We start from the raw sequence: 23,079 nt of genomic DNA on the forward strand, positions 1-23,079 counted from the left end.
TGAACTGAACTGAATTTTGTTTGATGCATGTATATAGTTATGCAAGGTGAGATGAAAGTGGGTTTAATGTCGTGTTCAAGGTTATTGCACTTTTATGGCAATGTGCATGCACGTGTATGTGTGCAAACCATGCAAGACCTAAGTCACTTAGGAACACTGTGCTTTCAATGTGAATAAAATCGATGAAACGCTTTCCGTGTTCATAAGAATTTAGCTTGAGGGGCTTAGTATGGGGAATGCTAAAACGAGACATACAATGGGCCCCTAAGGGAATATATCAAATGAAACAATGGGTCAATTAGCCATTGACGCTTTGACACTTTTTCACAATGGACCCCGTAAACACCTTATACGTATTAGTTCCATATGTAATCGGACCGCCTCCGCCTTGTGGTAGCTGTAGAGTGTCGGAAGGTCCGGGGTTCATACCAAAAGGCATTACAAGATGGTCCTTTTTGTTACCATACCTGGCGCTGCCATTAAAGGGTTAAAAGAAGGACTGGTCTGCTCGGAGCCAATATTCTGTGTCTGATTGGGGTTTTCATGTAAAACTGCGGCATTGTATCTCAGTGGGCTAGCAACATAAAATCGGCAAAATAAATTGCATGCAGATTGCTATTGAAGTGCAATTAGCTTGGACGCGACGCTAAACACCATTTCACACCACCGCGACTGACCTCCATATGTATTCACAAGTTAGAATATACATACATACATACATACATACATACATACATACATACAGACATACAGACATACATGATAGTCATGGGTAAATACATCAGTGGGTAGGATAACATTTGTCACGCTTAACGCTCAGAAACAATTTGTCAAATTTGATTGACAGCGGTGTCACGTATTGCATTCGATGATGACTATATAGGCTTAGTCACGAACTGTCAGAAGCTCAGTAATATATGACAAACATAGACAATAGTTACATGAACTCACTGACTTGACATGAAATGGATGATCGAAAACTGGACATAGACAACCGATTGCTCAAAAAAGACCACTAGATGTCACATGTCACTGGCATCATTGTTTATCAAGCTGTGATTTGTAGAAACAAATCAGTCAAACCCACACCGATTCTTCTCTTCTTACATAGTGTTCCAATTACTTCTTGTTGTTTGCTATTCACCATTTCAATGAATTAAAAATTTCAAATTTTTCTTAACATTTTATAAACAATTCATATGATTCAGAAACACATGCTCATGATATAGTCGGAATCATACAGTCGGCTTTGCTTTTGGCAGAGATTTCTTATGAATATGGAAAGGGTTTTGTCGCTTTTATTCCTTTGTTAAAGTAACAGATCATGATGGAATTGTTGGTTAGATTCTTTTAAAAGAGTGGGACAACAGTAAATTTGTGATTTTTTTACTACCCTGAATGCTTTCAAACCATGTCCGAGCACGGTTTGTCGACCGATCAATGAAGCTATATCTGTAAGACGTTGAGGGGTGAGGGGCTGGTGTTTTATTGCAAAAATAAATTGTCCCTGAATATGTTTGAAACAAATATGTATGCTTCAGCCCACTTGAAAACATAAATAAATTGGCTGTCCCAAAAATGACATTGTTACAAGGTTTTTTCTTTTATTAAAAGTAGACACAAGGATTTAAATAATTAATTTTTCTAATCTCGTTAAAATATCCCATCTCTTCCCCACTTCCAATGTCAAATTGCCAGCTACTGTTCTGTGGTTGTGGTGGTGGTGGTAGATGAACAGTTTTCTTGTGTCTAGGCATGGCATCTTTTCTCAAAATTATTTCCAAACGTAGAATGCTAGCTTCTTCTCCACGATGTCTTACACATGCTTGTCCCCTGGTTGACCATTTTCCTTTTCATTTTTTATTTTCGTGGTATTTCTGTTCTGTATACATTTTTCATTTTCAGTTTTTCAGACACAAGTCGCAAATATATCAAGGGACAGAAAGTTGGACACTTTATCAATGTCCATCTTGAGGCATCTTCCCCTCAGGGCTTCTTCCGCCGAAAATGATTTTAATAAATGCGTTTACAATGTTTTATAGTCCGTCGTCATCACCTTCGCCTAAAAACCAATAACCCCAGTTATCACAATGATATAATAATTATTTTTTCTTAAAAAAGGGAGATGAACATTGTTGTTCTAATGAAATACCGTCTGTGTAATCTTCGAAGCATTGCTTTCAATTTTTACAAGAAAAAAAACAACAAAAACGTTTGAAACTCAAGTTTGGTTTCTTAAACATTCAGTCTCCGCAATGTCAAAAAATTCTAAACACCTTAAAAACAAAAATAATAGGTGTTGTTTATGTGAGATGTTTTACGTGATTATTTCGCTATCAACATTGGAGACATAACAATATTTATGAACAAACATGAAATATTCCCCAGAGACCGTACCAATATCGTCTCTGATTTCGACATGATTCAACTTCATGCACTAAGTTCACCAACATGGTTGACATATCTCTCAAAAACATGGTTAAAATATGTATCGGGGCATCTTCACACCCCAACCCCCCAGCCCACCCCACCACACACCCCCTCCCGAATATTAGGAATGATACGAATAAAAAAATGAATAAAAATAGAATAGTCAACGTTCACTTCTACTTTGTATGAGGGGCGGTCGGGTAGCCTAGTGGTTAAAGCGTTCACTCGTCACGCCGAAGACCCGGGTTCGATTCCCGACATGGGTACAATGTGTGAAGCCCATTTCTGGTGTCCCCCGCCGTGATATTGCTTGAGTATTGCTAAAAGCGGTGTAAAACCATACTCACTCACTCAGTTACTTTGTACGAACTGTTTCTAATTATAATCATTTCCAATAGGCATTGATGTTTTCATCGGAATGACTTTATGTACTCTCATTAGTGCCGTGCTATATCTGTGTTAACATATCCGTACCACAAATGTCATATTTAGCCCCACTTCCACCATCCGTAATGGTCCCCCTAGGCAAATAGGTAGAACATTATTCGTGATTTGGATAACTAACGTTGTTGTCATTTGTGATCGTTAATGTTTGTACTTAAGCGTCTGTGTTAACTGCACTCTGCAATCTATAATGAGAGTAATTTTCAACATGATAACGCCACTCGCTGAAGAAGATGATTGCATCATGTTAATTTTACAAACTTAAATATATATAAAAAGATAAATTCCGTATGTGTTTATTCATAATACTGAGAGACCACAGGCCAATAGTACATATAGTAATGGGTGTATATACATTTATATATATTTACTTCTCAGCTTCAGAGCATGCGATATGTACATTGACAACTTAATATCAAAAGACATGCATAGATATGAAGAACGTAGTTGTAAGAGGCGACTAACGGGATTGGGTGGTCAGGCTCGCTGACTTGGTTGATGCATGTCATCGTATCCCAATTGCGTGGATCGATGCTCATGGTGTCAATCACTGAATTAACCAGACTCGATTAGTTCCAGGCCGCTGTCAAATAACTTGAATATTGCTGAGTGCGGCGTTAAACAAAAAAAAAAACAAACCAACAAACAAACAAATCATAATAATCATTATAATTAACAACTTTTAATCAAGCGTCGTGTAACACTCTTGAAACTTTTGTGCGCACCCCCCTTTATTTCTGCATTACCACCAAAGACAATGAATAGATCTTAGTTGTGCACCCCCCTTTAAAAAAAACTGTATCCGCCCATGCATGTAGACACGAAAGGCTGGAGCTGCTGGAATACTGACCGACATCTAGGGGAAGCCATCACTCTTGTCATTCAGTTTTATGGATATGTTTTTGTCATTCTGAAGCTTAATATATAGATCTAAATATGAAACAGATGAGGCGGTGTTACTGGTCTCTTATATTTCTCGTTTAGGTGGGTAAGTCAGCGGAATGGTATTCGTTATTTGACCTTTATTGAACGCTAAAAAATCATTGATTTACCTGAAGCTTGATATAAATCTAAAACAGAGATCACAATGCATGCCCTGTCTTAAGGGTTAAACGAGGATAATAATAATAATAATAATAATAATAATAATAATAATAATAAAATAAATAAATAAATAATAATAATAATAATAATAATAATATATGCATTTGTATAGCGCAGCATTCACTGTGCATAAGTGCTCTGTGCGCTGCAATGAAGCTTATAGTCAGGCAGAGTGTTTTTTGAACAGGTGGGTCTTGATTGGGTTTGTTGAAGCAGGAGAGAGCGCACATTCTTGTAAGGTTGAATCTCTGACTAAACAATAGACGGCACGAGCTGATGATCTGTTGAGCGGATGTTGCTTGAGGTAAAGGCAATAATGCCACAGACATTTGTCGTTTCGGAAATATAATAAAAACAAATGAAGTGTCTACCACTGTCACACAGGCACAGTTGCTTACACACCGTTACACTTCAGTTTATGAACAATATAGTTCGTCAAATATCAAAATCATAAATTATTTTAACAATGAGAACCTACTGTCAGTGTTACTCATACATCACCAATGTAAGTAATATCTGCAAGGTTTACTTACTAATACTAATAAATGCTGTGTACATTAATTTAAGGTATTATCTGAGTTTTGAAAGATAAAATATCGCGTAACGGTAATAATAATTTGACACACGAATGTTATTAAATTGCAACACACGGATGTATGTTCCAGACAAACGTCACTGTGACGCTGGCCGTCCTAAATCTAGTCACGTCAACAGAGACTACAATGAACAAAGTATTTAGCTTAATTGTCAGTGAACCATTTGTTTAGAATTAACCCATATATCAAATGTATTGCCCGGGGACCGGGCCTGATCATAACAATACCAGCTCTATGGTGACATATGTTGGACACGCGTTAAGTACCTACTGTGATGACGCAATGTGAGGTCAGTATGACTCGTCCCAGGGAATATATAAGTGACCAGTGGTCAAATGAACGTCACTTGTCCTCTCAAAGGTACAGTCAACAACACAGCATCAGGTAAGCTGGTAGTTGCCCTCAGACATTGCAGCAGCTTTACATGGTAACAGTACTGGTTCAATTCACAGCTTGAATCTTGTCAATACATATCTTGGTTTCTATTGGTGTACTGAACTCTGCTTGGCGCAAGAGGCGACTAACGGTGGTCAAGTTCGCTGACTTGTTTGATGTTGATGTCATCGTATCCCAATTGCCTAGATCGATCCTCTTCATGTCACAAGAGGCTACTTACGGGATCGGGTGGTCAGGCTCGCTGACGTGGTTGATCCATGTCATTTTATCCCAAAAGCGTACATCTATGCTCATGATATCGATCACTGGATATACATTTCACATAGCTAAGATGTTGTGGCGTTAAACAACAAACTAACGAGTACTAAATCTACACGAGTACTGTTTGTTTGTTGTTTAACGCCGTACTCAACAATATTCCAGCTACATGACGGCGGTATGTAAATAATCGAGTCTGGACCAGACAATCCAGGGATCGATGTCATGAGCATCGATGTTCGCATTTGGGATAAAATGACATGCATCAACCACGTCAGCGAGCCTGACCACCCGATCCCGTAAGTAGCCTCTTGTGACAAGCATGGATCGCTGAAGACCTATTGTATTCCGGATCTTCACGGGTCACACGAATACTGATATTTCAGCTTGACACTTATAGTCGTTTCTAAAGTAATACAGTTTGTTTGATGTTATCAATTTTTGTTTTCTTTGCTTTCAAACAGTATCAATGGTTTCTGGTATTTGATAATATCATGATGCAACGTAACTAATGCTATTTGTTCCCGAGACCCATTGAAAATCATTGTACCCATTGTTACCCATTGTACATATTCCATGACCTTTCCTTGTATTTTCAGATAATAAAACTCTTTGGAAATATGTCTAAGCTAACTATTGTGGCCTTCTTGGTGATCGTTGGGATTTTAGCAATCAACAGTGAGTACAACTTCTATCACTAATTTTCTGTCACTGCAAAAGGATACTCCAGACAGCTTTATTACTTGTCACAGTTTGGCAATGCTAATGATCATGGGTACCAATTACAGATTCGATCCGATTATATTACTAGGTTTGTCAGCACCATACTCGTTGGTTTCACAACGGACCTACATAACCGTGGTTCCATCAAAGTGGAACATCCCCATCCGCATCACTTTGGGATTTCCTCCCATATCAAACTGACACGCCGTGATAACTAAAAAAGATATTCAAAGCGGCAGACCGAATCACTCACTCAAAATTTTACACTGATACGTGAACGTAGATTTGTGAACGTGCTCATTCGCAAATGTTTACAGAAAGAAATACTAATGACTCCCCAGTCCGTATTTATTCTGTTTAACGTATAGATTCAGCATCGTCTTCATTATTGTTTGTATTACAATCATATTGCGAGTTCATTTCCACTTCCACTGGTGTCGCTCCTCGCTCCATATATAGACTTCAGCTCCTGCTCAAGTGAATTCTGTCTTCGTTTTCAGGTTTGCGTTTCCGACCGATTTACGACTATGGCTCACCAGGTAAATATTGTATTCATATGTTTTTAATGTAATGTTTAAAACACGTTTAACCTGTTAAATCTACTAAATCAGTCTTTTCGTGTCAGTCATATTTATGAAATAGAAGTTTTTGAACTTGCTTTAATGTTTTGACATGTCACATGTTAGCATCAACCAAACAAATGTTTCAGATTATCGTCTTATTCCTGGGAGGGACGGACGTCATAGACTTGTTCGTGTATACGAAAGACCAGACAAACCAGATCACTGTGAGTCATCCTCGTCTTCAACCCTTTCCTCAATAGGCTGATTGAATAGATTTTGAAGTATGGGGCGGGAGCTGGTCTAATAGGCTTCGTACACAGATGGCCCGGGTTCGATTCCCAATATTGGGAAAATGTCCCAGGCTATGATATGCTCACTAACTAGATGTCGTAGTAAGAGCATTTCCAATACTTATAGATCAGGTTCAGAATTAACAAACAATGGAAACGTGATCACGTTCGTAAGACAAGAATAATGGTATACATTTCAGATGAACCATCATTTACTTCTGGGAATATATAAATGTGATACCATATTAATATACATAAGCCGTTTATGTTATATACATTAATTGTTGTACATTGGTCAATGCATTTGCAATAGCAATTATATGAAACAAAACTGAAGCCAAATGCGTTTCATATAAAAGTAACTTTATTCAACTCTATTCAACTTTATTATGTTGTAAAATATGTAGAATACACAATATTCTTTATTTAATATTCAATGTTTGATCACCTTCCAGTGGTAATCACTCAAGGTCGTGGATCAAACAGGCGGACCTTCGTCAGCGACAACGTGGATCATCGTAAGATTATCTGTACTTACTTACAGTAATTTGTTAATTTTCAGTTCAGAAACAATCACGATATCATTGTGATTACCAGGATTTACATGATTGAAGTAGACAGAAAACATAAACAGATATTAATGTATTGTGAACTACCTGATTCCAGTTTGATAAAAGTTATCTGAATAACGCTTACTAAAGACGTTCAATTTTGAAAAACCCTGGTATCATTACTATTTGAAAGTAATTAATAAAAACTTGCGTATGATATTCCCATAATCTTTCAATAGTTTCTGTTTTTGTGGATAGTTCTTGTGATTATGTAAATGGTTTATGTTTCTTATAAATGGTTATTTATAATTCACTTGTCATGAATGTTCTCCTTATTTCAGTATATGATCACCCTATGATGGGTGCACATGCATTGTCATCTCATCACGCCTACAGCACCTTAGGAAGTAAGTCCAATATGTCTCTACAGTTTAACGCCGCGCTCAGCAATATTCCAATAATATGACGGCAACCGCTAAAGACTCTAGTATGGACCAGACAATCCACTGATTGGTATTAGGCATCTCTGCATAATAACAGTGCGGGGCAGAGTAATATTTAATTCATTGCCTTAAGATCTTGTCCTCAGACTGTAGGTTCTATCAATCACAGAACTGTACTTTCTAATACATTCTGTCAAAATGATTGTTTTGCTCTGTTTTACAGAAAGGAAGCGTAGATCCATCCTGCATCCATTCCACCCAGGTAAGACAAGACTATGACTTCTGATACACCTAAATCACAATGTGTCTTTGAATATGATACTAATAATGGTGGACATTTATAATCTAGTCCCCCTTTGGCATTGTGCATCGACATTAGATATCGTTCCAGCTACAGCTGCAAAAACAGATATATTATTTTTTAAACAATATGGCTGATTGTTCACCTTGCAACGTAATGTTTTGTAGCAGACAGAAGCCTAAATATTTTTTTAAAGAATTTTCGGGGACATTTTTCGATTAATACCAGACTCCTTCACACACACATACACACCTTCCAGAATATCAATGGGTTGGACTCTAAACGTGTTAAGGGGGTGAAATTGTGCTACTAGTAATGTTGAACTAAATATCTGTATGCCTCATTCTTACAGCAGCACTGATCCATCCACTGCTGGCTCGCAACTACGGTCTCAATCTCGCTCTCAGAGCCCGAACCCTTGGTGCCCTGTCGTACAGAAATCGTCTTCTCGGAGCACGTGGTCTTCTGGGGCAACGCCTGGTGAGACCCCAAAATGTTGCACAGATCGCTACACAGGTGGGACATCACAAAACACCAGCGGCTGTGACCAAGGTCGCAACGAAACATGCGCCACAGATTATTCCCTCTGCCCCAGCTGTTGTGCTGACAAAAGGTGTAGACACCTACCCAGCTCCCGCAGACGTATACCAGCCAGGTCCCGGTGTCAACACAGGAATCCCTAACCACATAGATCAAGTCGGCCTTCCCTATCAAGAAATCTTCGATCAACCCGCCGGAGGTCAGCCCCTGTACCAATCTGGCGCTCCATACAACGGCCCTGCTGGTCAGCCCGCGGATCTGTACAACGGACCTGCTGGTCAACCCGCGGATCTGTACAACGGCCCTGGCGCTCCATACAACGGCCCTGCTGGTCAGCCCGCGGATCTGTACAACGGCCCTGCTGGTCAGCCCGCGGATCTGTACAACGGTCCTGCTGGTCAGCCCGCTGATCTGTACAACGGCCCTGGCGCTCCATACAACGGTCCTGCTGGTCAGCCCGCTGATCTGTACAACGGGCCTGCTGGTCAGCCCGCGGATCTGTACAACGGCCCTGGCGCTCCATACAACGGTCCTGCTGGTCAGCCCGCGGATCTGTACAACGGCCCTGCTGGTCAGCCCGCGGATCTGTACAACGGTCCTGCTGGTCAGCCCACTGATCTGTACAACGGCCCTGGCGCTCCATACAACGATCCTGCTGACGCCCAAACCTACCTAGATCCTCTCGGCTCCGGCCCCATCTATCAAGGTACCAACGGCGCTTCAGACATATTCCGTAATGGAATCGATGTCTACTCTACCGACCTCGGTGGTGGCTTCGGGCCTTCTCGCTCCAATCTTGGCCTTGGTGATTACCTCCTCGACAGCAATGGTCAGAATTCTGTGATCTTTGACAGCAACAATCCTTCCAATATGGCCGCGTCTGGAGCCCCGACTGGGACAGCCGGCCCCGCCTCCGCTCCTAGTCTCATGTAGATGTTGAGTCGGTGTTAAGATAATTGCACGTCCTTCATACGTGTAGATGAACTGTTGTTATTGATAACGTTGTTACTTGAGTATTTGCTGTGAGCGCTCATGCTGTGTTTCATCTAGATATGTGAGCTCTTTGAAATAAATGTTAACTTGTAACAGTTGATTATTGTTGTGCTTCACATGGGATGTTGATAAAAAATAATTACACGAGCTGACATAGTGAATCCCCATGGGCAAACATTTGTGATTTTATGAGCGCTTCATTAAAGTGCTGCCACGTAAGTCAACATTAATGCCTGTATCAAATTACTGCCACTGAACCGAAACATATGACACTTTAATCTTTAAGGCATGCAAACCATTTCATACATTGAACACACCATGCCAATTTGAAAGTGATCAAAGGAAACAAATGTTATATTTGGGATAACACTTTCTAAGTAAAGTACAGATTATCGTACTTTTTGTGGTTGAGTCCCGCCCGGGATTCGAAACCACACCGCCAGAGTGAGGCACGTAATCGCCAGCACACGAAGTCAGCATCCTAACCCAATCAGCCACCGAGGCTTCCACGATATGAAAGTCCGACAACTGGCAGTCTAGATCATGTACCTTGTGTACCCCTCTGAAAGAAAGTGCTATCCCAAATATAACATGTGTTACATTTGACCACTTTCGAAATGGCATTGTGTGTTCATAGCTTTCGGCCATGGGAGCCGTGCCAATTTACACTTGTTGGCAACTATCTATGGCAAGTTCATTTATGAAAAATATAAACAACAACGGGCTTACAACACAACCTTGTCGTACACCGGAGGATGTTACAAAGCAGTCAGTACGTTCATTATTGACCTGTATACATGCGCTGGCTGATTCACACATGTTTTTTAAAAGTACAGACAATTTACCATGACACCCTTTAGTAAAAAATAAATACATCATTTATTTCCTATTAACATGGTCAAAAGCTTTTTTATAGTCAAGAAATACACAATAAAAGCGACCTCTGGTTTGGCACAAATATTTAGAACAAGAGGCTTGTAAAACAAACAAATTATCAAGAGTAGAGTAGTTTGGTCGGATCCCTGCTTGAGACTCGGACAGTAAATCATTTACTTCCATCCATATTCTCAAACGTTTTTCTATGATTGACGTGAAGATTTTTCCAATAACATTTAGAAGTGAAATGCCTCTATGTTTACTTGGTTCACAAACTGACCCAGATTTATATAATGAAATAATCATACTTAAATTCCAACATTCTGGAAACACTCCCATGTCTAAAATCTTATTGAACAATAACTTCAAGTATGGTGCAAAGAGATCTGATGGTAGTTTAAAGAATTCAGGGGGAATCCCATCTTCACCTGCGGACTTGCCCATACTCAGATTATTGATAGCGTCCGTGACCTCTCTTTCAGTGATGTGAATGGGTGTAATCCATTGTGAGAATGAAGCACATTAACTCTTATGCTGCCGACCCAATTATTCTTACTGCCGGCGTGAGGATCTGCCCAGGATCGCAAATAATTTGGAGCTGCCGATAAGTTACCATCTTCCCGAGGTAAGAGAGTTAACTGACTTTAAAAGTCTAGTTTCCACCCTTGCCGAACTAGGCTGGAATTTCTGGTCTCGATCGTAGCGCCACCAGTGGCTGTTACGAGTTATGTCCCTGCTATGCCTCTCCTATTGACCAATCAGATTCCACCTATCGTATCACTTGCATTTGCTTCAAACAATATGGCGGCGCCCAGTCAAGACGATCTGATCGACAATCAAGATCTATGTTGTGATAAAACGGCTCTTACATCGCTAAGTGCATCAAATCACGTGAGCACCTTGATTTAAAACTTGAAAAGATTTGGAAAATATCTGTTGACAGCGAGTTGGCGGTGCACATGCTGTGCAAATCTTGCAATCGACTCGAACTCTGCATAACAGTTTACGAACCGGATTTCGATTTTGGTGCGCGATTGTAAGAGGACTATGCATAGACTCGTTAGTCCAGCCCAAATCTAACTGCATAATACCAGTCTAGTTCGGCAAGGGTGGAAACTGGACTTTCATAGTCAGTCAACTCTCTTGCCACGGGAAGATGATAAGTTACAAAAACCAGATACTAATATCGCTTACGAAAGCGAGAGGCACAAACGATACGACCATGAAATGAGTTTAATAATCATTATATGATAAATGAATTACGGTTTATTGGTTAATCTCGGACAGTTCATAGGTATATTGCACCATTAATCATTCTTGTTACGAATCTCATTCTTCTATAAAAGTATCTTCCTCATTTTAAAAATACACCAACAGCACATTTTGTTACAGGCTGGAAGACACGTGACAATATATTTCTGTATGGCATTTGAAATGGTCACGGGCAAGCAGTTGAATTTAAGAAAACTCGACAGGAACATTTAACTCCGACACTGCCATGTTCTGGCATGTAGTTGATGGGGAGCTGGTTGTTGGATGATATAACTACAAAGTTGAAGTTAATAATTAAATCCTGTAATTGTATTCATTTTTAAGAATGTGTACGTTTGAATGAGGACCAGTAATCTTTGCTGCTGGGCTAGTGTTGGTTAGAACAACGAGTATCTCTGTACATGTGTTGGTAGGACATGGTCGGGGGATCGAAACACCGACCCTCCGTTCTTCGGGGGTTGTTTGGTTGACGATGTGTAAAGGGGGCAACTGACACACAAACATATGTCCATGTGATAGATGTGATAGGATGTACCTGACACAAACAGACAGATACACAGACAGACAGATAGACACTCACGTGTTTGACACCACTGCCTCTGTTTATAATTGATATATGTACCATGAACACACAAACATGTAGGTGTTCGCTAGCACTGACTCTATTTATGATGTAAGTACCTGGTGCATACATACGCACATACACATACATCTGAAAATCAATACATGTGGTGATACACGTGAAGTACCTGACACGCACACATGTAAATGTTTATGATCCAGGCATCTCTCGATAAACTAAGACTATGTCACCTTTCCCTCCCTCCACACACACACACACACACACACACACACACACACACACACACACACACACACACACACACACACACACACACACACACACACACACACACACACACACACACACACACACACACACACATACACACACACACACAAACACACACACACACACACACACACACACACACACACACAGATACACAGATACAAATCATGTACCTCTGTTGAAACACTTGAAGTATGTACCTTTCTCTCTCAGACACACACACACACACACTCTCTCTCTCCCTCTTTCTCTCTCTGCATCTTGAAGTGACACACGCACACCGACTGATACAATAGTCTCACCTTGACGTGAAACTGAGCATGGAGAATGCTGCAATAGTCTTACCTTGAAGTGACACATGTACGGAGACTGTTGCGATAGTCTCACCTTGAAGTGACACATGTATGGAGAATGTTGCCGTAGTCTCACCTTGAAGTGACACATGCATGGGGACTGCTTCGATAGTCTCACCTTGAAGTGACACATGCATGGAGACTGTTCATTAGTCTCACCTTGAAGTGACACATGCACACAGACTGATACAATAGTCTCACCTTGAAGTGACACATGCATGGGGACTGCTTCGATAGTCTCACCTTGAGGTGACACATGCATGGAGACTGTTCATTAGTCTCACTTTGAGGTGACACATGCACACAGACTGATACAATAGTCTCACCTTGAGGTGACACATGCATGGAGACTGTTCAATAGTCTCACCTTGAGGTGACACATGCACACAGACTGATACAGTAGTCTCAGCTTGAAGTGACACATGCATGGAGACTGTTCAGTAGTCTCACCTTGAGGTGACACATGCACACTGACTGATACAATAGTCACACCTTGAGGTGACACATGCATGGACGAAGCTGTTTGATAGAGTATTTGTTCATCTCATGTTCCTCATATTATGGTCAGCACTTTTGCAGATGCTTTTCACATGTTTTTTCAAACTGAATATTGAATCAATGATCACGACAAGATTTCTTGCCTGATTGCTTGGTTAAACAATAAAGTTACCAACACATGTACCTCTGTTGATATGTATTAAAACTAAAACTACATCAAAGATGATTCATTTAATGAGAAAGCTTCAGTTTATGCTATGTCGTAGTTTGCTGAACAATATTTATGGAATTTTTGTTAGACCACATTTTGAATAATTTCTTTTTATGCATATGAAGTTTGGGACGGTTATACCAAAGAGCAGAGTGATACATTAGAAAAACTCCAACTAGAAGCAGCAAGAATCGTAACTGATTTAACAAGCCCTACTTCTATCAACAAATTGGATTTCGAAACTTCCTGGGAACCCTTATCAGAGCGTAGGAGAAAACGTAAATTGTGTTTATTTTATAAAATATAAATTAACAATTTGACACCTTCATATCTCAAAGAACTAGTACCACAGTCATTTAATGTGATTTTTTATATCAGATGGAAATGAATTGATGCAATTGGGCGTTCCTAGTTGTTATAACGTGTGCCCAATCCTTTTCATGAGAATAAAATATGTTTTAGTCTAAACACACTCGCACACAAGTATGTACCTCTTCCACAAACACACATAACTTACCTCTGTTGGTACACTTGAAAAATGTCCTTCACACATGTACGTCTATTGATGCACAAGGTATCTCTCGCGCTCTCTCATTCACTCTTTCTCTCGCTTTGTCTCTCTCTCTCTCTCTCTCTCTCTCTCACACACACACACAGACACACATGTGCATGTTTGCCATCGTTGCCTTTATATACACTTGAAGTATACATCTTTCACTCACATACACATGTTCCTCCGTTGATACACAAGGCATCTGATAACCTCATACGCATGTAAGTGTTTGCCAACAACGTCTCTGTTGAACACTTGAAGAATGAACGTCTAACACACGCACACAAACACGTCCTGCACAACTGCCTCTGTTGATACACTTACAGCATCACCTCTCACAGACACACATACACGCACTTGTACCTCTGTTGATACACTTACAGTATCACCTCTCACAGACACACATACACGCACTTGTACCTCTGTTGATACACTTACAGTATCAACTCTCACAGACACACATACACGCACTTGTACCTCTGTTGATACATTTACAGTATCAACTCTCACAGACACACATACACGCACTTGTTCCTCTGGTGATAAACTTACAGTATCACCTCTCACAGACACACATACACGCACTTGTTCCTCTGTTGATACATTTACAGTATCACCTCTCACAGACAAACATACACGCACTTGTACCTCTGTTGATACACCCGAGGTGTGTATCTGACACAAACACACGTACACGCGTGTCACGATCTGTAGATGCACTTGACGTGTGTACACAAACGCGCACTTGTTTGTCAGAGCAACCTTCATTCGTCGTGTTGACACCTTTGACCAGGGACCATATACGGAAATGGTCTCTGCCTTGACGTAGTTCACTGACACACATACATAAATACTCGAGTTTTGAACAGACAAGTCATTCATAATTTGAGCAACACATATATCAATTGCATTGCCCGGGGACCTAACCAGACCATTCCAATACAAGATCTACGCTGACATATGTTACACACGTGATGGCGACCATAAAGTACCTTCTGTCCAATGACGCAATGTGATGTCGGTTTGACTCGTCCAGAGAATATATAAGTGACCAGTGGTCAAATGAACGTCACTTGTGCTCTCAAGGTACAGTCAACAACACAGCCTCAGGTAAGCTTGTATTTGTCCTAACACAGTGCATCAGGTTTGCATGGTTACATTATTGGTCAAATTCCCAGCTTGAATATTGTCAATGCACTTTTGTTTTCAATTCAACGTGAATACTGAACACTTGCTGTTCGTGAGAGGCGACTAACAGGATCGGGCACGCTGAGTTTGTTGATGCATGTCATCGTATTCCATTTGCCTAGATCGATGCTTCACAAGCACTGATATTTAAATACAATTGGGTTTTATAAGCTGGAGACTTATAGTTGTAAAATAATGTATTGTATACTAGTTTTGGTTTCTTTGCTTTCAAACAGTATCACAGATTTTGATAATGTCATTACAGACCAGTCATAATACAATTTGTTCTTGAGACCAACTAAAATACTCAGCATGGACATATTGAGACGGTCGTGTTGTTTCAGGATGTTTCCACGACCTTCAGCCGTTTAAATTCATTTTCAGATAGAAACTCTTTGAAGAGATGTCTAAACTAACTATTGTGGCCTTCTTTGTGATCGTTGGGGTCCTAGCAATCAACGGTGCACGTGAGTATATCACCCATCAATACTTTCTGTCACCGCGGAAAGAACCCGTGAAGATCCGGGGTAGAATAGGTCTTCAGCAACCCATGCTTGCTTTAAAAGGCGACTATGCTTGTAGTAAAAGGCGACTAACGGGATCGGTTAGTCAGGCTCGCTGACTTTGTTGATGCATGCCATTGTATCCCAATCGCGTAGATCGATGCTCATGATGTTATTCACGAGACTGTCTGCTACACACTCGATGTTTTACAGACCGCTGTCACATAGCTGGAATTTTGCCGAGTGCGGCGTTAAACAACAAACAATTTGAAACAAAACCGTGGCAGGATACCCTTGAAATTCATTTTCAAGTTTCTTGATCGGGTTCTTCTTCCTAGAAGTAGAACTTGTCCTGTGTCAACTATGTGTGCTGTGATCTCACTCACGATGTGAAGGGGCTCGGGGGTCCCAGTGGTCTGAGGCGCCGCACTTTCTCAGAGCAGTCCTTTATGGTGCCAGACATGTATCATGTGTACGAATTCCAGATTCGACCTGATTATGTCTCCTGGTCTGTCAGCGCCATTCCATTCTCGGGGGCTTCTCCAACGTGGAAACCGTCTAAAGCCTGCATCATTTCGTGCGTTTATCCCACATCTGATCGAAACTGATATAGCTGAAATACTGTTAAATACCACTCACTCACTCTCACACACCCATGCAGATAAGATGTGCTCACCCATTTAGCGGCCACCCGGTGTCACGAAGTGCATCTTGGCACTGATTAGTAAATGTAGGTGTGTGAACGTGAACTTCCAAAATGTTTACAGAAAGAAATACTTATGACGCCAAAGTCCGTATTTGTTGTGTTTAACGTATAGATTCTGCATTAATGTTTTGTACTACAACCATATTGGACTGGTGTCGCTCCATATATAGACTTCAGTCCTGCTCAACTGAATTCTGTCTTCGTTTTCAGGTTTGCGTATCCGACCGATTTACGACTATGGCTCACCAGGTAAATATTGTATTCATATGTTTTTAATGTAATGTTTTAAACACATTTAAACTTTTAAATCTACTAAATCAGTCTTTTCGTGTCAGTCATATTTATAAAATAGAAGATTTTGATCTTGTTTTAATGTATTGACATGTCACATGTTAGCATCAACCAAACAAATGTTTCAGATTATCGTCTTATTCCTGGGAGGGACGGACGTCATAGACTTGTTCGTGTATACGAAAGACCAGACAAACCAGATCACTGTGAGTCATCCTCATCTTCAACCTTTTCCTCAATAGGCTGATCGAATAGATGTTGAAGGATGGGGCGGCAGGTGGTCAAGTGAATAAAGCGTTGTGTCGTCTCACACATGCGGAAAACACATAAATACGGTGTCCTCTGTCGTGATATTGCTGGAATAAATCTAAAAGCGGCGTAAAACAACATTCTAAGAAAAGATACCAACATAAATGTATATCATCAATGCATAAAACAATAGCATTAGCTTAATAAACAGTACTTGTTGTGCATTGGTCAAGCTATGCATGATACCAGTTATATTGTAAATCATTGAAGTGTGTTATCCGATTTACATTATGGTGTAAAATATCCCAAATATACATTACTCTTTATTTAATGTCCAATGATCTCCTTTCCAGTGGTAATCACTCAAGGACGTGGCGCAAACAGGCGGACATATGTCACTGACAATGTTGACCATCGTAAGATTATCTATTCTTACTTTTAGCAATTTGTTCATTTTCAGAAACAATAATTATGGCATTATGATTGCCAGGTATCACTTGATATTTAACGAACATCAAATTTGAACTGCCTTCTGTATAAGAACCTAGCGCCTTCTCAAGACGTCCCTTTTCCTGAACACTTTGTATCACAACTATACGTATGAAAAAGATTCACAAACACATGCTGGTGTTATAGTCGGAAACGTACAACTTTATTAAGAGATATCTTAAAATAATGGAAATGATTCTTTTTGTCGATTTTATTTATAGTTTATATTTTCCTTATTTCAGTATATGATCACCCTAGAATGGGTGCACGTGCACTGTCATCTCATCACGGCTACAGCACCTTAGGAAGTAAGTTCAATACGACTCTACAGTTTGTTTGTTTGTTGTTTAACGTCACGCTCACCAATATCCCAACGATATGGCCGTCTCTAAAGAGTCGAGTTTGGGCCAGATAATCAAGTGATCAGCATTATGAACAGCGATTCACGTCGTCAGGGTGCGATGACACACAATGAACCAAGTTGCCAAGCCTGACTTCCTCATCACTTTTGTCTCCTCTGAAGAACAGCAAAGATTGCCTGGTAGTTTTTCTTGTCTGGAATCACCACGGCATTCGTGTACAAGCATTACCTTTCTCAAGGCTTCGTGATTCTGATAATGAGTGAGTGAGTATGGTTTCACGCCGCTTTCAGCAATATTCCAGCAATATCACGGCGGGGGACACCAGAAATGGGCTTCACACATTGTACCCATGTCGGGAATCGAACACGGGTTTTCGGCGTGACGAGCGAACGCTTTACCCACTAGGCTACCCGACCAACCCGATTCTGATAAAATGAATGAACATATATATTAGTCTTCATCGGGAAGCAAGTATTTATTTCCCGCTACTGCAATATCAAAGCAAAACCAAAGCGGGGCGTAACTCATTCTACCCATAGGCGTCATCATCTAGTCCTTAAACTGTAGGTTCCACAAAGCGCAAGAACTGTAATTTTTACCACATTCTGTGAAAGGGGAGGGGCATTATTGGGTTGAGTGAATTGCTATATGTACTTCAATGTGATTGTTTTGCACTGTTTTCAGTAAGGAAGCGCAGATCCATCCTGCATCCATTCCACTCAGGTAAGATACATCTTGTTCTGATTTTTAACCCTGATACACCTAAATCACGATGTGACTGATAATATATTAATATTAATCTTAAGCATATGTAATCTGCTCCCGCTTAAAACGAAACGATTTTAGCTCTACGACTGTCATATATGATAAGTATGGGAGTTACGACAGTCGTAACTCTGCGATTGTTTTGTGGAAACGGGCCCAGGCCATACTAAAGATCTTTGAAACGACGTCATAGTATCTCTTTTCTGAATGTTGAAGTGAAGATTTGTCCTGTCTTCTTACAGCGGCACTGTTCCATCCACTGCTGGCTCGCAACTACGGTCTCAATCTCGCTCTCAGAGCCCGAACCCTTGGTGCCCTGTCGTCCAGAAATCGTCTTCTCGGAGCACGTGGTCTTCTGGGGCAACGCCTGGTGAGACCCCAAAATGTTGCACAGATCGCTACACAGGTGGGACATCACAAAACACCAGCGGCTGTGACCAAGGTCGCAACGAAACATGCGCCACAGATTATTCCCTCTGCCCCAGCTGTTGTGCTGACAAAAGGTGTAGACACCTACCCAGCTCCCGCAGACGTGTACCAGCCAGGTCCCGGTGTCAACACAGGAATCCCTAACCACATAGATCAAGTCGGCCTTCCCTATCAAGAAATCTTCGATCAACCCGCCGGAGGTCAGCCCCTGTACCAACCTCCATCAGCTGTAAGCAATCAGCAAGGGCCAGCAGGAAGTATGTACAACGATCCTGCTCTTCAGCCTGCAAATATGTTCAACGATTTTTCTGGTCAGCCCGCGGATCTGTACAACGGCCCTGGCGCTCCATACAACGGTCCTGCCGGTCAGCCCACTGATCTGTACAACGGCCCTGGGGCTCCATACAACGATCCTGCTGGCGCCCAAATCTACCCAGATCCTCTCGGCTCCGGCCCCATCTATCAAGGTACCAACGGCGCTTCAGACATATTCAGTAATGGAATCGATGTCTACTCTACCGACCTCGGTGGTGGCTTCGGGCCTTCTCGCTCCAATCTTGGCGTTGGCGATTACCTCCTCGACAGCAATGGTCAGAATTCTGTGATCTTTGACAGCAACAATCCTTCCAATATGGCCGCGTCTGGAGCCCCGACTAGGACAGCCGGCCCTGCCTCCGCTCCTAGTTTCATGTAGATGTTGAGTCGGTGTTAAGACAATTGCACGTCCTTCATACGTGTAGATGAACTGTTGTTATTGATAACGTTGTTACTTGAGTATTTGCTGTGAGCGCCTATGCTGTGTTTCATCAAGATATGTGAGCTCTTTCAAATAAATGTTAACTTGTAACAGTTGATTATTGTTGTGTTTCACATGGGATGTTGATAAAAAATAATTACACGAGCTGACGTAGTGAATCCACATAGGCAAACATTTGTGATTTTATGAGCGCTTTATTTAATTGCTGCCACGTAAGTCAACATTAATGCCTGTAACAATTTACTGCCTCTGAACTGAAGCATATGACACTTTTATCTTTAAGGCATGCAAACCATTTCATACATTGAACACACAATGCCAATTTGAAAGTGATCAAATGAAACAAATGTTATATTTGGGATAACACTTTCTTAGTAAAGTACAGATTATCGTACTTTTTGTGGTTGAGTCCCGCCCGGGATTCGAAACCACACCGCCAGAGTGAGGCACGTAATCGCCAGCACACGAAGTCAGCGATCTAACCCAATCAGCCACCGAGGCTTCCACGATATGAAAGTCCGACAACTGCCAGTCTAGATCATGTACCTTGTGTACCCCTCTGAAAGAAAGTGCTATCCCAAATATAACATGTGTTACATTTGACCACTTTCGAAATGGCATTGTGTGTTCATAGCTTTCGGCCATGGGAGCCGTGCCAGTTTACACTTGTTGGCAACTATCTATGGCAAGTTCATTTATGAAAAATATAAACAACAACGGGCTTACAACACAACCTTATACATCATTTATTTCCTATTAACATGGTCAAAAGCTTTTTTGTAGTCAAGAAATACACAATAAAAGCGACCTCTGGTTTGGCACAAATATTTAGAACAAGAGGCTTGTAAAACAAACAAATTATCAAGAGTAGAGTAGTTTGGTCGGATCCCTGCTTGAGACTCGGACAGTAAATCATTTACTTCCATCCATATTCTCAAACGTTTTTCTATGATTGACGTGAAGATTTTTCCAAAACATTTAGTAGTGAAATGCCTCTATGTTTACTTGGTTCACAAACTGACCCAGATTTATATAATGAAATAATCATACTTAAATTCCAACATTCTGGAAACACTCCCATGTCTAAAATCTTATTGAACAATAACTTCAAGTATAGTGCAAAGAGATCTGATGGTAGTTCAAAGAATTCAGGGGGAATCCCATCTTCACCTGCGGACTTGCCCATACTCAGATTATTGATAGCGTCCGTGACCTCTCTTTCAGTGATGTGAATGGGTGTAATCCATTGTGAGAATGAAGCACATTAACTCTTATGCTGCCGACCCAATTATTCTTACTGCCGGCGTGAGGATCTGCCCAGGATCGCAAATAATTTGGAGCTGCCGATAAGTTACCATCTTCCCGAGGTAAGAGAGTTAACTGACTTTAAAAGTCTAGTTTCCACCCTTGCCGAACTAGGCTGGAATTTCTGGTCTCGATCGTAGCGCCACCAGTGGCTGTTACGAGTTATGTCACTGCTATGCCTCTCCTATTGACCAATCAGATTCCACCTATCGTATCACTTGCATTTGCTTCAAGCAATATGGCGGCGCCCAGTCAAGACGATCTGATCGACAATCAAGATCTATGTTGTGATAAAACGGCTCTTACATCGCTAAGTGCGTCAAATCACGTGAGCACCTTGATTTAAAACTTGAAAAGATTTGGAAAATATCTGTTGACAGCGAGTTGGCGGTACACATGCTGTGCAAATCTTGCAATCGACTCGAACTCTGCATAACAGTTTACGAACCGGATTTTGATTTTGGTCCTCGATTGTAAGAGGACTATGCATAGACTCGTTAGTCCAGCCCAAATCTAACTACATAATACCAGTCTAGTTCGGCAAGGGTGGAAACTGGACTTTCATAGTCAGTCAACTCTCTTGCCACGGGAAGATGATAAGTTACAAAAACCAGATACTAATATCGCTTACGAAAGCGAGAGGCACAAACGATACGACCATGAAATGAGTTTAATAATCATTATATGATAAATGAATTACGGTTTATTGGTTAATCTCGGACAGTTCATAGGTATATTGCACCATATTTCATTCTTGTTACGAACCTCATTCTTCTATAAAAGTATCTTCCTCATTTTAAAAATACACCAAAAGCACATTTTGTTACCGGCTCTGTACATGTGTTGGTAGGACGCGGTCGGGGGATGGAAACACCCACCCTCCGTTCTTTGGTGGTTGTTTGGTTGACGATGTGTTAAGGGGGCAATTGACACACAAACATATGTCCATGTGACAGATGTGATAGGATGTACCTGACACATACAGACAGATACACAGACAGACAGATAGACACTCACGTGTTTGACACCACTGCCTCTGTTTATAATTGATATATGTACCACGAACACACAAACATGTAGGTGTTCGCTAGCACTGACTCTATTTATGATGTAAGTACCTGGTGCATACATACGCACATACACATACATCTGAAAATCTATACATGTGGTGATACACGTGGAGTACCTGACATGCACACATGTAAATGTTTATGATCCAGGCATCTCTCGATAGACTAAGACTATGTCACCTTTCCCTCCCTCCACACACACACACACACACACACACACACACACACACACACACACACACACACACACACACACACACACACACACACACACACACACACACACACACACACACAGATACACAGATACAAATCATGTACCTCTGTTGAAACACTTGAAGTATGTACCTTTCTCTCTCAGACACACACACACACACACTCTCTCTCTCCCTCTTTCTCTCTCTGCATCTTGAAGTGACACACGCACACCGACTGATACAATAGTCTCACCTTGACGTGAAACTGAGCATGGAGAATGCTGCAATAGTCTTACCTTGAAGTGACACATGTACGGAGACTGTTGCGATAGTCTCACCTTGAAGTGACACATGTATGGAGACTGTTGCGATAGTCTCACCTTGAAGTGACACATGTATGGAGACTGCTGCAGTAGTCTCACCTTGAAGTGACACATGTATGGGGACTGCTGCAGTGGTCTCACCTTGAAGTGACACATGTATGGGGACTGTTGCGATAGTCTCACCTTGAAGTGACACA

General features: G+C 41.0%; 2 protein-coding genes across 3 annotated transcripts; both read left to right on the forward strand.

Moving 5' to 3' along the window:
• The first annotated feature begins 4,929 nt into the window (after window positions 1-4,929).
• LOC124131968 (pro-resilin-like) lies at window positions 4,930-9,730 on the forward strand. The gene is made up of 8 exons (XM_046495516.2): window positions 4,930-4,958; window positions 5,828-5,906; window positions 6,452-6,490; window positions 6,661-6,738; window positions 7,260-7,322; window positions 7,697-7,762; window positions 8,022-8,060; window positions 8,452-9,730. The coding sequence occupies exons 2-8, from the start codon at window positions 5,849-5,851 to the stop codon at window positions 9,570-9,572; spliced, it is 1,464 nt and encodes a 487-aa protein (XP_046351472.2). The 5' UTR covers window positions 4,930-4,958; window positions 5,828-5,848; the 3' UTR covers window positions 9,573-9,730.
• A 5,589-nt stretch (window positions 9,731-15,319) lies between these two features.
• Window positions 15,320-20,071, forward strand: LOC124131970. Of its 2 annotated transcripts, XM_046495520.2 has the most exons (8): window positions 15,320-15,358; window positions 15,821-15,903; window positions 16,856-16,894; window positions 17,065-17,142; window positions 17,539-17,601; window positions 17,917-17,982; window positions 18,721-18,759; window positions 19,044-20,071. In XM_046495520.2, exons 2-8 carry the CDS (start codon window positions 15,840-15,842, stop codon window positions 19,922-19,924), a joined length of 1,230 nt encoding a protein of 409 aa, XP_046351476.2. In that variant the 5' UTR covers window positions 15,320-15,358; window positions 15,821-15,839; the 3' UTR covers window positions 19,925-20,071. The 2 variants fall into 2 exon arrangements, with proteins under 2 accessions (XP_046351476.2, XP_046351477.2); XM_046495521.2 differs by lacking the exons at window positions 16,856-16,894; window positions 17,065-17,142; window positions 17,539-17,601 and having other exon boundaries at window positions 15,328-15,358.
• Window positions 20,072-23,079: the final 3,008 nt, after the last annotated feature.

Source organism: Haliotis rufescens, unplaced genomic scaffold (genome assembly GCF_023055435.1).
Source record: "Haliotis rufescens isolate VD_foot unplaced genomic scaffold, xgHalRufe1.0.p SCAF_15, whole genome shotgun sequence".
Classification (NCBI taxonomy): Eukaryota; Metazoa; Mollusca; class Gastropoda; order Lepetellida; family Haliotidae; genus Haliotis; species Haliotis rufescens.